Consider the following 13,170-nt stretch of genomic DNA (forward strand, 5'->3'; position numbering starts at 1 on the left):
ATCCCGCGTTGACGATCGCTTAAGGTTATGAGATCCATTAATTAACCAAATGTCAGGAATAAAAAACATTCAGTTCAACGTGATGTTTTCTGAACCTTTCCCAATCAGTTGCCACTGAAATACAGAGTACAACGCGTTGTGTTTCAGCATAGGACTTGCATGCAAGTACACCGTTCATTTATTCGTTGGGACTCTGACCCCTTTCACATTTATTTGTTTAGTTTAGGTTTGGTTTCGTTTAGAGATACAGCGCTGAAACAGGCCCTTCAGCCCGACGAGTCCGCACTGACCAGCGATCCCCGCACATTAACACTACCCTGCACACACCACGGCCAATTTACCTACTGCCTACAGGTCTTTGGAGTGTGGAAGTCACGAGACATCACGGGAGCGCGGATCAGTATTGCCGTCTCCGTGCCCGCGTGAGATAGAGGCACCCGTCAGCTGTGCCGCTGGGGCAGGTAGTAGCCAGGGATGGTGATTGATGAGCACAGCACTGTGGCTGCAGGGTATAATTCTCCGCGTACATCTCTGTCAGCGTGACAACTCGTCCAATTTAGATATTGGTCCCCAGACATTCCTGACAAGGACTTTGCAAGGTTGACTAACGATCTTTCATTTATCAGCTTTTGTCTCCAAATCTTTGCCTCCTTTCATGCTTTGATTGCAATTCATATATCTTACCCTCCCCGCCTCACTTTCTCTCATCGCTCATTCCTCTCTCTTGCTGCTCCACTTCGCCCTCACTCCACTCCACCCCAATCAGTAAGGCACATTGAAGTCTCTACACAAAGTACAAAAGTGTGAAAACGCTCACCTCCAGTTTCAGGGACAGTTTCTTCCCAGCTGTTAGCCGCCGACTGAACCATCCCACCAAAAACTAGAGAGCAGTTCTGAGCAAGAGACCCTCGGACTATCTTTGATCGGACTTTACTGGCTTGATCTTGCACACAACGTTATTCACCATATTCCCTTTATCATATGTCTGTACACTGTAAACGGCTCGATTGTAATCATGTATTGTCTTTCCGCTGACTGGTTAGCACCCAACAAAAGCTTTTCACTGTACCTCGGTACACGTGGCAATAAACTAAACTCAAACAGAAAAATGTATAGTTGTAAAGCGGTGGTGTTTTAGTATGGACCCTGTCAATACACCACTATTATTCTGTCGTCACTAAGGTCGGTAATGCAAATTACTTTTTTGCATAGCTTTCATTCATTTGTTCTATATCTCTACATCACCACCATCCATATCTCTAGTTTCCTCCACCTTGACTCTCCATCTGAAGAAAGGTCTCGACCCGAAACGTCACCCATTCCTTTTCTCCAGAGGTTGCCTGACCCGCTGAGTTACTCTGGCATTTTGTGCCAGTTTTGATGCAAATTGATTTTGTTCAGGAGTTATCATGATGCACGGTTCATAAGGGATTGGACAGGCTAGACGCAGGAAAAATGTTCCCCATGTTAGGGGAGTTCAGAACCAGGGGGTCACAGTTTAAGAATAAGGGGTAGGCCATTTGGGACTGAGATGAGGAAAAACTTTTTCACCCAGAGAGTTGTGAATCTGTGGAATCCTCTGCAACAGAAGGCAGTGGAGGCCAATTCACTGGATGTTAGATGTTAGAGAGAGTTAGATTAAATGTTAGAGATAGTTAGATTTAGCTCTTGGTGCTAACGGAATCAAGGGATATGGGGAGAAAGCAGGAACGGGGTACTGTTTTTGGATGATCAGCCATGATCACATTGAATGGCGGTGCTTGCTGGAAGGGCTGAATGGCCTACTCCTGCACCTATTTTCCATGTGTCACTAACTATCCTCTTGTTTTTGCAGCCAGGCCAGTTATTGACGCTGAGCTGAGCCCGCATACCATCACAGCGAGGGCAGACCACCCAAGGAAGATGGTGGTAGCAACATGTACCTCTGCCAATGGGAAGCCACCAGGCATCATCTCCTGGGAGACCAAGGTCAAAGGGGAGAATGTGGTCAAAGAATCTCGGAACCAGAATGGCACCATCACGGTGACCAGCGAATACTGGCTGGTGCCCTCGCGAGAAGCCCACAAACAGCCCCTGACCTGTGTGGTCAACTACCAGATGGATCGCACCACTAGAGCGCTGGTTCTAAACGTGCAGTGTGAGTATTAGTAACGGCACTGTTACTGATGGGATGATCCAGCCTAGTGCAGAGATGATCCAGCCTAGTGTTCAACTGTGAATGATGAAGGGCGTTCATTCTCTACACTGTGGACAGCTCCACTGTAATCACATATTGTCTTTCCGCTGACTGGTTTGCCCGCAACAGAAGCTTTTCACTGTGCCTCGGGCCCACGTGACAATAAACTAAACTAAACTAACTATCCCCCCATGTAACCCATGGGATGACATGGAGCTAGTGGGACGGGCGATCGAGGGGCTTGTATAGTCTGGAGTTTAGAAGGATGAGAGGGAATCTCATTGAAACATATAACATTATTAAGGGTTTGGACACGCTAGAGGCAGGAAACATGTTCCCGATGTTGGGGGAGGAGTCCAGAACCAGGGGCCACACAGTTTAAGAATAAGGGGTAAGCCATTTAGAACGGAGAGGAGGAAACACTTTTTCTCACAGAGAGTGGTGAGTCTGTGGAATTCTCTGCCTCAGATGGTGGCCGGTTCTGTGGATGCTTTCAAGAGAGAGCTAGATAGAGCTCTTAAAGGTAGCGGAGTCAGGAGAAGGCAGGAACGGAGTGCTGATTGGGGATGATCAGCCATGATCACATTGAATGACGGTGCTGGCTCGAAGGGCCGAATGGCCTACTCCTGCACCTATTGTCTAGCGATGGTCGGCATGGGCTGAAGGGCCTGTTTCCATGCTGTATCTTTCAAGCAAAGATACCCCCCATCTCCATGATGTGGTCGTGCCCTTGGTGAGTGACGACACCTTGACCTTCCTCTACTCTCAACACCCCTCCTTTGAGGCGTGACGTGTCCAAGACCACCCATATCGAAGCGTTGGCCCAGAAACCATACCAAGGCCTCGACTTCCATAGAAGGGTTGGGAAGTTCGGCATGCTTCATGCCCATTAATAATTGGGCTATTTAAGATGAATTCGGGCACTTCCCGACTTAAGGGTCATGATCCATGAACCTTTGTGTAAATCGGCTTTTAAGTTGGAATCTCCAACCCCAACCCCTGGCCCAAAGTAACTCACCGAGAGTATGAACTGTCTCTGCAGCGTCCAGGGCACTTTCCGCGGCCCGCGGCCTTGTGGGTAAGCACTGCCGCCATTGCCCGTCTTGTTTCCGCTGTAAACATCATTGATGATGCAGTGTTTGGGAGATTACAAACTGCCTTGGTTGCAACCAGGGACTGAATACAGAATTGATTACTCGAGCGTGGCTTTGCGTAAGTCACCTATTGCGTAGGTCGGGGAGTGTAATAATAAATAAAATAAAATGCTTTTGGAAGATTAAAAATGACCTCTGAATTGTCAATTTTTTCCTGCAGATGAACCGGAGGTTACGGTGGAAGGATTTGATGGGAATTGGTACCTGAACAGGGAGAATGTGAAGCTGACGTGTAAAGCAGATGGGAATCCACCGGCCAGTCACTATCACTGGAAGATGTAAGTACTGGCAGCTCTTTGGAACGTAGACAAACATGCTGGAGAAACTCAGCGGGTGAGGCAGCATCCATGGAGCGAAAGAATAGGTGACGTTTCGGGTCGAGACCCTTTTCCAGACTGATGTGCTGGGGGTGGGGGGGGGGTGGGAAGAAGAAAGTAAGAGGCGGAGACAGTAGGCTATGGGAGAGCAGGGGAGGGGAAGGAGGGAGAAAACAAGGACTACTTGAAATTGGAGAAGTCAATGTTCATACCGCTGGGGTGTAAACTACCCAAGTGCTGCCCCTCCAATATGTGGTAGGACCCACTCTGGCCACTCTTTGGAGCTCCTTTTATGGAGAAACCTTTTGGAAATTCATGGCATGTCTATTTTGAATTTATTTAAGAAGGAACTGCAGATGCAGATGCAGTCTGAAGAAGGGTTTCGGCCCGAAAAGTTGCCTATTTCCTTCGCTCCATAGATACTGCTGCACCCACTGGGTTTCTCCAGCACTTTTGTCTACCTAAGTCTATTTTGAAAATAGGAGATAATGAGCTGATTTGTTGAAGATCTGTTGAAGAGCTGATGGTGTGCTCACCACAATGTTGGTCTCTTGCTCGGTCTCTCCAGACTGAGGAAGGGTCCCGACCCGAAACGTCACATGTCTTTTTTTTTCTCCAGAGATGCTGCCTGTCCCGTTGAGTTACTCCAGCACTTTGTGTCTCTCTTCGGTATATACCAGCATCTGCAGTTCCTTGCTACACGTTGGTCTGTCTCCGGCAGGCGCTGATGTGATTCCTGTGTGTGCCTGACGTTTGTTGTGTGGCCATTGGAAGCGATGCTGTCCCTGATCACCCCAGGCTCACACCTACACCCTCTGATTGGTTTAGATTAGTGATGCAGCGTGTAAACAGGCCCTTCGGCCCACCGAGTCCGTGCCGACCAGCGATCCCTGCACACTAACGCTGTCCCACACACTAGGGCCAATTTCCAATTTTACCGAAGCCAATTGACCTACAAACCTGTATTTGGAGCGTGGGAGATCCCGAGGTAAACACACGTGGTCACGGGGAGAAGGCACAAACTCCATAGTGATGCCACCCGGGTCTCTGGCGCTGTAAGCAGCGACTCCATCGCAGTTTCCATCCTGGCTCTTGGCCCATCAATGATTTTAGACACCGGTGGCTATAGATATGTGAGGGCTCAGACTCCCTCACAAACCCCCACCTATAGCTCCTGTCCATTGCCCCGGGCCAATCTTTGGGTCACATGTTCTAATATTGCCACAAATGTTGGCACCTCTTGTTACTCTGAAGCAGCTTGGAGTAGATGGGATGGATGGGGGGGGGGGGAAGAGATTGGGGGGGGAGGGGAAGGAAGAGATGGGGGGGAGGGGGGGGAAGAGATGGGGGTGGGGAGGGGGGAAGAGATTGGGGAGGTGGGGGAGGAAGAGATTGGGAGGGGGGTCACAAGTTGTACTGTGGAACGTGCCGTCTAAATGCCGGTGAGATTGGGGGGGAGGGGGAAGAGATTGAGGGGGAGGAAGAGATTGGGGGGGGTGGGGGAGGTGGAACGTGCCGTCTAACGCCGGTGGGGTCTGTCGGCAGCCTGTGGTGCCAGCACGGTTTAGCCCTGGCATCCTGGGTCATTTATCAGAGCTGGGCATCGATGGCAAGGACAGCGTTCCTTACCCTGGGGAATGTTGTGGACAGCTGCTGCCGTGAACCGCTGCGTTCATCCTGATGAAGGGATTGGCTGTGAGGGAGTTACAGGACTTGGAGCCGGTGACAATGAAGGACCAGTGATATATGGGCCAAGTCACCAGATAAATGACTCTGATCTGTTCTCCGCAGGCTATTGATTTTCAGTCACACCTGCATGTGTGAAGATGATGAAATAGCATTTCTTAAAATCGTTCTCAGAACTTCTGTGGCGCAGTTCAGGTGCGGCACGGTAGAGTTGCTGCCTCACAGCGCCAGAGGCCCGGGTTTGATCCTGACTGCGGGTGCTGTCTGTACGGAGTTTGTCCGTTCTCCCCGTGACCTGCGTGGGTTTTCTGCGGGTGCTCCGGTTTCCTCCCACACTCCAAAGACGTGCAGAATTTCGGCGTGGGCGCGGTGGGTCGAAGGGGCTGTTTCTGCTCGGTATCTGTGAATTAAATCTATCTCTGTTCACTGGCCCTATCCCCAAACTCTATCTCCTTAACATTGATGACTGCCGGGGCTACCGCCTGCACCCAAGCAGAACTCATGGACTTCATCAACTTCACCAACAATTTTCACCCTGCACTCAAATTCACTTGGACCATCTCCGACACCTCCCTCCCCTTTCTTGATCTCACAGTCTCCATCACAGGAAATAGACTATTGACTGACGTCCATTACAAACCCACTGACTCCCACAACTATCTCAACTACACTTCTTCCCACCCTGCTTCCTGCAAAGACTCTATCCCCTACTTCCAATTCCTCCATCTATGCAGCATCTGCGCCCAAGATGAGATGTTCCATACTAGAACATCCGAGATGTCCTCATTCTTTAGGGAACGGGGGTTCCCCTCTCCCATCACAGATGAGGCCCTCATTCGAGTTTCCTTGGTGCTCCGCCCTTGCTCCCTCTCCCGTTAGTCCTTACCTTCCACCCCATCAGCCGTCACATACGACACATAATCCTCCGAAATTTCCGCCACCTCCAACGGGATTCCACCACGAGCCACATTTTCCCATCTCCACCTCTTTCCGCCTTCTACACAGACCGTTCCCTCTGCAACTCCCAGGTTAATTCATCCCTTCCCACCCAAACCACCCCCTCCCCAGGTACCTTCCCCAGCAACCGCAGAAGATGCGACACCTGTCGCTATACCTCCTCCCTCGACTCTGTCCAGGGACCCGACAGTCCTTTCAGGTTAGACACAGGTTCACTTGCACCTCCTCCAACCTCATCTACTGTATCCGTTGTTCAAGATGTGGACTCTTATACATCGGCGAGACCAAACGCAGACTGGGCGATCGTTTTGCGGAACACCTTCGCTCAGCCCACCTGAACCTACCTGACCTCCCGGTTGCTGGACACTTTAATTCTCCTTCCCATTCCTACACTGACCTTTCTGTCCTCGGTCTCCTCCATTGTCAGAGTGAGGCTAAACGCAAATTGGAGGAACAGCATCTCATGTTTCGCTTGGGCAGCTTACAGCCCAGTGCTATGAATATTGATTTCTCTCACTTCAGGTAGCCCCGGCATTCCCTCTCTCTCTATCCCTCCCCCACCCAAGTCGCACTAGCTTCTCATTTTCACCCTACAAACAGCCCGTCTGAAGAAGGTTTTCGGCCCGAAACGTCGCCTATTTCCTTCGCTCCAGAGATGCTGCCTCACCCACTGAGTTTCTCCAGCATTTTTTGTCTACTTACAACGGGCCTGTTTCATTTATGACTTTTTTTTTGTTGCATATCTTTCATTCATTGTTCTTTATCTGTCCACATCACTATCTATATCTCTCGTTTCAACTTATCCCTAACCAGCCTGAAGAAGGTTTTCGGCCCGAAACGTCGCCCATCCCTTCTCTCCAGAGATGCTGCCTTTCCCGGCTGAGTTACACCAGCATTTTGTGGGAAGAAACTGCCCCTGAATCTGGTGGTGTGCGTTTTCGCACTTCTGTACCTTTTGCCCGATTGAGGCTGTAGCTACAACTCCAGGACATTCAGACATGGTCTATTGTTTGTTGAAGTAGGCAGCCAGCAGGTTGGAGCATGCTATCGGGAGCATGAGGGTTTGTTGCCCCGAAACTGTTTATCTAGTTTCTTTCTTTCTTTAAATAAATAATGTCTCAATGTGATTCGATGTGACGTGCCATTATTTGTCCTAACTTCAGAATTCTGCCGGGTTTTTTTGGACACATCATCAGCTGAAAACCTGTGCAGAGATACTCAGTGTTTGGGTTTCACTTGAGCAATGTTAGTTTCACTAGGTAAAGTCACCTTCACAGCAGCCTCACTGTTTACTGACAACAACCACAGTTCACAGTGCTGCCTGCCGAGCAACGCTTGACGGTGAGGGGGGGGATGAATCTGCCTGCTTATTCTAAAGGGCCTGTCCCACTTGTGCGATTTTTTTTCTGAGACTTGCCGGCACCCATCATGGTCGCAGCAGGTCTCCGAAAATTTTCAACAAGTTGAAAATCCAGCGGCGAGCAGAAAAAGGTTCGACTCTTTGGGCGACTACTCACGTCCATACAGGCGTCACCCCGCGTCACGCGGGGTGACGCCTGTATGGACGTGAGTAGTCGACCAAAGAGTCGCATCTTTTTCTGGTCACCACTGGATTTTGAACATGTCGTACCTTTTTCTGGTCCCCCCTAGATTTTCAACATGTTGGAAATTTTCATCAACCTGCCGCGACTATGACGGATGCCCGGCAAGTCTCCGAAAAATATCGCGCAAGTGGGACAGGCCTGAACAGAGAGTGAAAGATTCTCGTGGCTTAACATATCTGCAATAACGCATGCCCCATTGCCGGAAGATGGACTCAAAATGTTTCACCTGAAACTGGGTGTTTTCAAGAGAGAGTTAGATTTAGCTCTTGGGGCTAACGGAATCAAGGGATATGGGGAGAAAGCAGGAACGGGGTACTGATTCCGGATGATCAGCCATGATCATAATGAATGGCGGTGCTGGCTCCAAGGGCCGAACAGCCTACTCCTGCACCTATTTTCTAGGTTTCTATGAAAAGTGAAAACGCACTCCTCCAGATTCAGGGATAGTTTCTTCCCAGCTGTTATCAGGCAAATGAACCATCCCACCACAACCAGAGAGCAGTCCTGAACTACTATCTACCACCATGGTGATCCTTGGACTATCTTTGATCGGACTTTACTGGCTTTACCTTGCACTAAACGTTATTCCCTTATGCATCCCTACACTGTGAATGGCTCGATTGTAATCATGTATTGTCTTTCCGCTGACTGGATAGCACGCATCAAAAGCTTTTCCCTGTACACGTGACAATAAAATAAACTAACCTAAGTGCTGGAGTAACTCAGTGAGTCAGGCAGCATCCCATAGAGAAAAAATGCGACATTTCAGGTCTAGACTATTCTTAAGACAATCTGAAGCAGGGTTCCGACCTGAATCGTCATCTATTCCTTTTCTCCAGAGATGCTGCCTGTCCCGCTGAGTTACTCGAGCATTTAGTATCTGCATCTTTGGTGTGAACCTGCATTTGCAGTTCCTCCCTACCCATTGCCAGAAGTCTTTATGGTGGACGACTAGATTGAGCGTATATTTCTGGGTCGGGCCGATCACTGATCTTGTGTTGGCAGCTTAGTTAACGGCAATGTTTACTAAAGCATTCACGGCACTGTTTCTGTTTTGGACGTGTCTGGTCAGGTGAGCGGCAGGTCAAGTAGGTTTTAATCAGCCTCCAAAGCCCTGGAGCCCCATCTGTTCTTAAGACATCTTGTAAATAAATTACAGCTCCGAGCAGTGCGAGTGCAGCTTGTTAAACCAGAGCACCTAGTGCTGCAAATGTTAAAGGCATAGGCCAGTCTGGAGAAGGGTCTCGACCCGAAACGTTACCCATTCCTTCTCTCCAGAAATGCTGCCTGTCGCGCTGAGTTGCTCCAGCTTTTTGCGTCTGTCTTCGCTGCAAATGTATTGACGTTGCTTTGAACGGATGATGGGGTTAGCGCGAGAGTGTTTGTTTATGTTTATCCAGGAGATAGACGCAGAAAGCTGGAGTAACTCAGCGGCTCAGACAGCATCTCGAGACAAAAGTTGAGTCTGCAGAAAGGTCGCGACCCGAAACATCACCTTTTCCTTCTCTCCAGAGATGCTGCCTGTCCCGCTGAGTTACTCCAGCTTTTTTGTGTCTATCTTCGGTTTAAACCAGCACCTGCAGTTTCTTCCTGCACAGTGTTTATGCAGGCTTGTGGCCTGCACTTGCTCTCTCTGCAACGCTCATATGAATGAAGGCTGAGAGGGTCCCGCAGGAGGGGCTGGTGTTGTTATGGAACGTCCCCTCGAACCAAACCAGGGTTTGTTCACATGTTCTCAGAGCAGAATTAGGCCATTCGGCCCATCAAGTCTACTCCGCCATTCAATCGTGACTGATCTATCTTTCCCTCCCAACCCCACTCCCCTGCCTTCTCCCCATAACCCCTGACATCCGTACTAATCAAGTATCTATCAGTCTCCTACCGTAGAAATAGCCATTGACTTGGCCTCCACACCTGTCAGTGGCAGGTTGGTAAATTGATCCAGCGCCTGATGTGACCAAATTGATTCCAAATGATCGTTTAAGGCAACAAAGAGAATGCTATATTTGTCTCACTTTAGCTGTTCACCCAGCACCAGCTTGCTCGACCTAGGGGTGCTGTCCTTGTTTGTGGGTACACCCGGATCCCCAGGGCCACAAACGGTCCCCTTATTTCACCCAGTGACGCCACTCTGGGCAGTGAGTGACGCTCGGGTTAAAGGAGTCACACCCAGCGAGCCTTGCTCCGAACCTCAGTGTGGCCAATTCTGCTGCTGTTTGACATTCTGAGTTTCCACACCCATTATCTTGGACCATTTGTGAGCGCGGTTGCCCGCTAAGTGAGTGGCGTGGTGGCGCAGCGGTAGAGTTGCTTCCACACAGCGGCGGAGAACCAGGCTTGATCCTGACTACGGGCGCTGTCTGTACGGAGTTTGTACGTTCTCCCCGTGACCTGCGTGGGTTTTCTCCGAGATCTTCGGCTTCCTCCCACACACTCCAAAGACGTGCAGGTTTGTAGGTTAATTGGCTTGGTGCGTGTAGGATGGTGTTGATGTGCGGGGATCGCTGGTCGGCGCGGACTCGGTGGGCCGAGGGGCCTGTTTCCGCGCTGCATCTCTAAACAAAACTGAACTAAACCTTAAGACGCTGGCTGCTGCCGGCCAAATGTTGGCTCTCCACTGCCACTCCCACCTTCTCAAGGGCAATTAAGGACCAGCAATAAACAGTGTCCTTTCCACTGACCTCTGCAAGGTAAAACGTGACCAGGATTTAACAGTTACTTACTGAGGTGGGCCTGCTCACACTAAGATGAATGGTACATTAGAACTGGTATGATGTGTACTTTCAGCTTATTCATGAGCAGGACTTTGTGAAGGGCCACAAGATAATTGAATGCACACATACATGATGGAATGTTTTTTTAATTTTATTTTATTAGAAGCATGCATACAAATAATAGTAAGCAACAATTTAATTACAGATTTCTGACATAGCTTCACTTTTTAATTTTTTTTTAAAGGAATAAAGATATAGAGAGAAAAAGATAAGAGAAACTATAAACTAATAGAGAGAAAAAGAAGACAAAAAAAGAAATTACAAATAACAAGATTGTGGAGATAGATCCAGAATATATTCAGTATAATTATTCATCCAATCCCAAACTCAGGCTTCAACCCTGATCTTGTGTTAAACCAATTCACTTTTTCAAGAATAAATGGAGACCATATTCTAACAAATAATTCTGGTTTGTCAATTAAGACAAATCTTATTTTTTCCAAATGCAGGGTCTCAGTCATTTCTGTACATGAAGGAATGTTATGCCCCTGTCCCACTTAGGAAACCTGAACGGAAACCTCTGGAGACTTTGCGCCCCACCAAGGTTTCCGTGCGGTTCCCGGAGGTTTTTGTCAGTCTCCCTACCTGCTTCCACTACCTGCAACCTCCGGGAACCGCAAGGAAACCTTGGGCGGGGAGCAAAGTCTCTAGAGGTTTCCGTTCAGGTTTCCTAAGTGGGACAGGGGCTTAACTGAACCCTGACAGTTTTATTCCCGTTTGCCTTTGGTTTGTGACGTGCTTTGTTGCGTCCTTCCCTCTCATTTATCGGGCTCCTCTAGAAATCCTTCAGGACCATTTCATTGCAAACCTGGAGCTTGAAGTCTGTGACTGCAGACACTCTGTGTGACAGGCAGCGAGGGCTTGGACAGGCTTTCACTTTGATCGTGGTGATGGGAGACACTGAATTTACCCGGACAATTAATTGGCGTTTTCCACCGCGGCTCGCCGGCTCGTCAGTCAGCTGTCGGTGCGGAGAGCTGAAGACCACCGTGTCAGAGTGGAATGCAGCAGCGTTGGACGGTTGCAGGTTTGGGAACTCAAAGACACCACCAGCCACTCACTGCCTGTCAGCAGCAGCAGGAATGAAGCACGAGGTTGTCTTCAGAGGAACACTAAACCTTCATCCATTGAGATAAGTCCATGGGTGGTCGCAGAGCAGAAGATCTTGTTGCAGTGCAGCCTGCCCTCATTATTGTAGACCTCTTTATTACAGACCCACAGGAAGGAACTGCAATTGCTGGTTTATACCAAAGATAGACGCACAATGCTGGAGTAACTCAGCGGGTCAGCCAGCAACTCCATAGCCATACAGGTTTGTAGGTTAATTGGCTTGGTGTAAATGTAAAATTGTACCTAGCGTGTGTAGGATAGTGTTAATGTGCGGAGATCGCTGGTTGGTGCGGACAAATTAAAAGATTTTTCTGTGCTATGATGGTCACACCCAAGATATCCTCTGAGCTCCCTGATGCTGATGTAATTTTGCCCGTCTCACCAAGACACCGCGGCTTCAGTCTCTAAGTTGTGTAGATTGGCAGCAACAGAGAGCCATCAGCCAGACCTGGTTCTCACTCGAGCTCCAGGCACGAGGTGCAGAGGAGATGCAGGTTATGGGATCATGGGCAGGATGTGTGGCTTGTGACGCTGGGCTCAGATCCCTGTCGTCACTGCTCCTGTGTGTCGGCGCTCTCTCTCTGATGCCGAGCCAGTGGGACCAGGGCTGTTTACGTCCTCCCTCCAAGTGTCCTTTCCTGCCCAGTGATCCCCACTTCCTGGAAACTGTGGGGATGGTGGAGTTCAGCTCCATTACATCAGCGCTGCCAGATGCACAACTCCAGCCTGCGCCAACAAACGGGCCTTAAATCACAGTTTTAAACACGCGGGCTGCCCGGTGGTGCAGCGGTAGAGTTGCTGCTTACACCACTAGAAACCCAGGTTCGATCCAGACAATGGGTGCTGTCTGTACGGAGTTTGTACACTTTCCTCATGACCCGCATGGGTTCGTAGGTTAACTGTGGGTTGAGTTAGCACAGCGGGCCAGGCAGCATCTGTGGAGTGAAATTGCTATTGAGGGAGTGCAGCGTAGGTTTACAAGGTTAATTCCCGGGATGGCGGGAATGTCATATGCTGAGAGAATGGAGCGGCTGGGCTTGTACACTCTGGAGTTTAGAAGGATGAGAGGTGATCTCATTGAAACATATAAGATTGTTAAGGGCTTGAACACACTAGTGGCAGGAAACATGTTCCCGATGTTGGGGGAGTCCAGAACCAGGGGCCACAGTTTAAGAATAAGGAGTAAGCCATTTAGAACGGAGACGAGGAAACACTTTTTCTCACAGAGAGTGGTGAGTCTGTGGAATTCTCTGCCTCAGAGGACGGTGGAGGCAGGTTCTCTGGATGCTTTCATGAGAGAGCTAGATAGGGCTCTTAAAAATAGCGGAGTCAGGGGATATGGGGAGAAGGCAGGAACAAGGTACTGATTGGGGATGATCAGCCATGATCACA

The 13,170-nt window shown here is 49.3% G+C and overlaps 1 protein-coding gene across 2 annotated transcripts in view; it reads left to right on the forward strand.

The window, feature by feature from the left end:
* nectin1 (nectin cell adhesion molecule 1) overlaps nt 1-13,170 on the forward strand; it is a 349,415-nt gene that overhangs the window by 117,953 nt on the left and 218,292 nt on the right. For both annotated transcript variants that reach the window (XM_033049953.1, XM_033049952.1), the window contains exons 3-4: nt 1,835-2,137; nt 3,491-3,608. In XM_033049953.1, the coding sequence (XP_032905844.1) occupies nt 1,835-2,137; nt 3,491-3,608 (421 nt within the window). The remainder of the gene's footprint in view (nt 1-1,834; nt 2,138-3,490; nt 3,609-13,170) is intronic.

The sequence above is a fragment of the Amblyraja radiata genome, chromosome 33 (genome assembly GCF_010909765.2).
Source record: "Amblyraja radiata isolate CabotCenter1 chromosome 33, sAmbRad1.1.pri, whole genome shotgun sequence".
NCBI classification, from domain to species: domain Eukaryota; kingdom Metazoa; phylum Chordata; class Chondrichthyes; order Rajiformes; family Rajidae; genus Amblyraja; species Amblyraja radiata.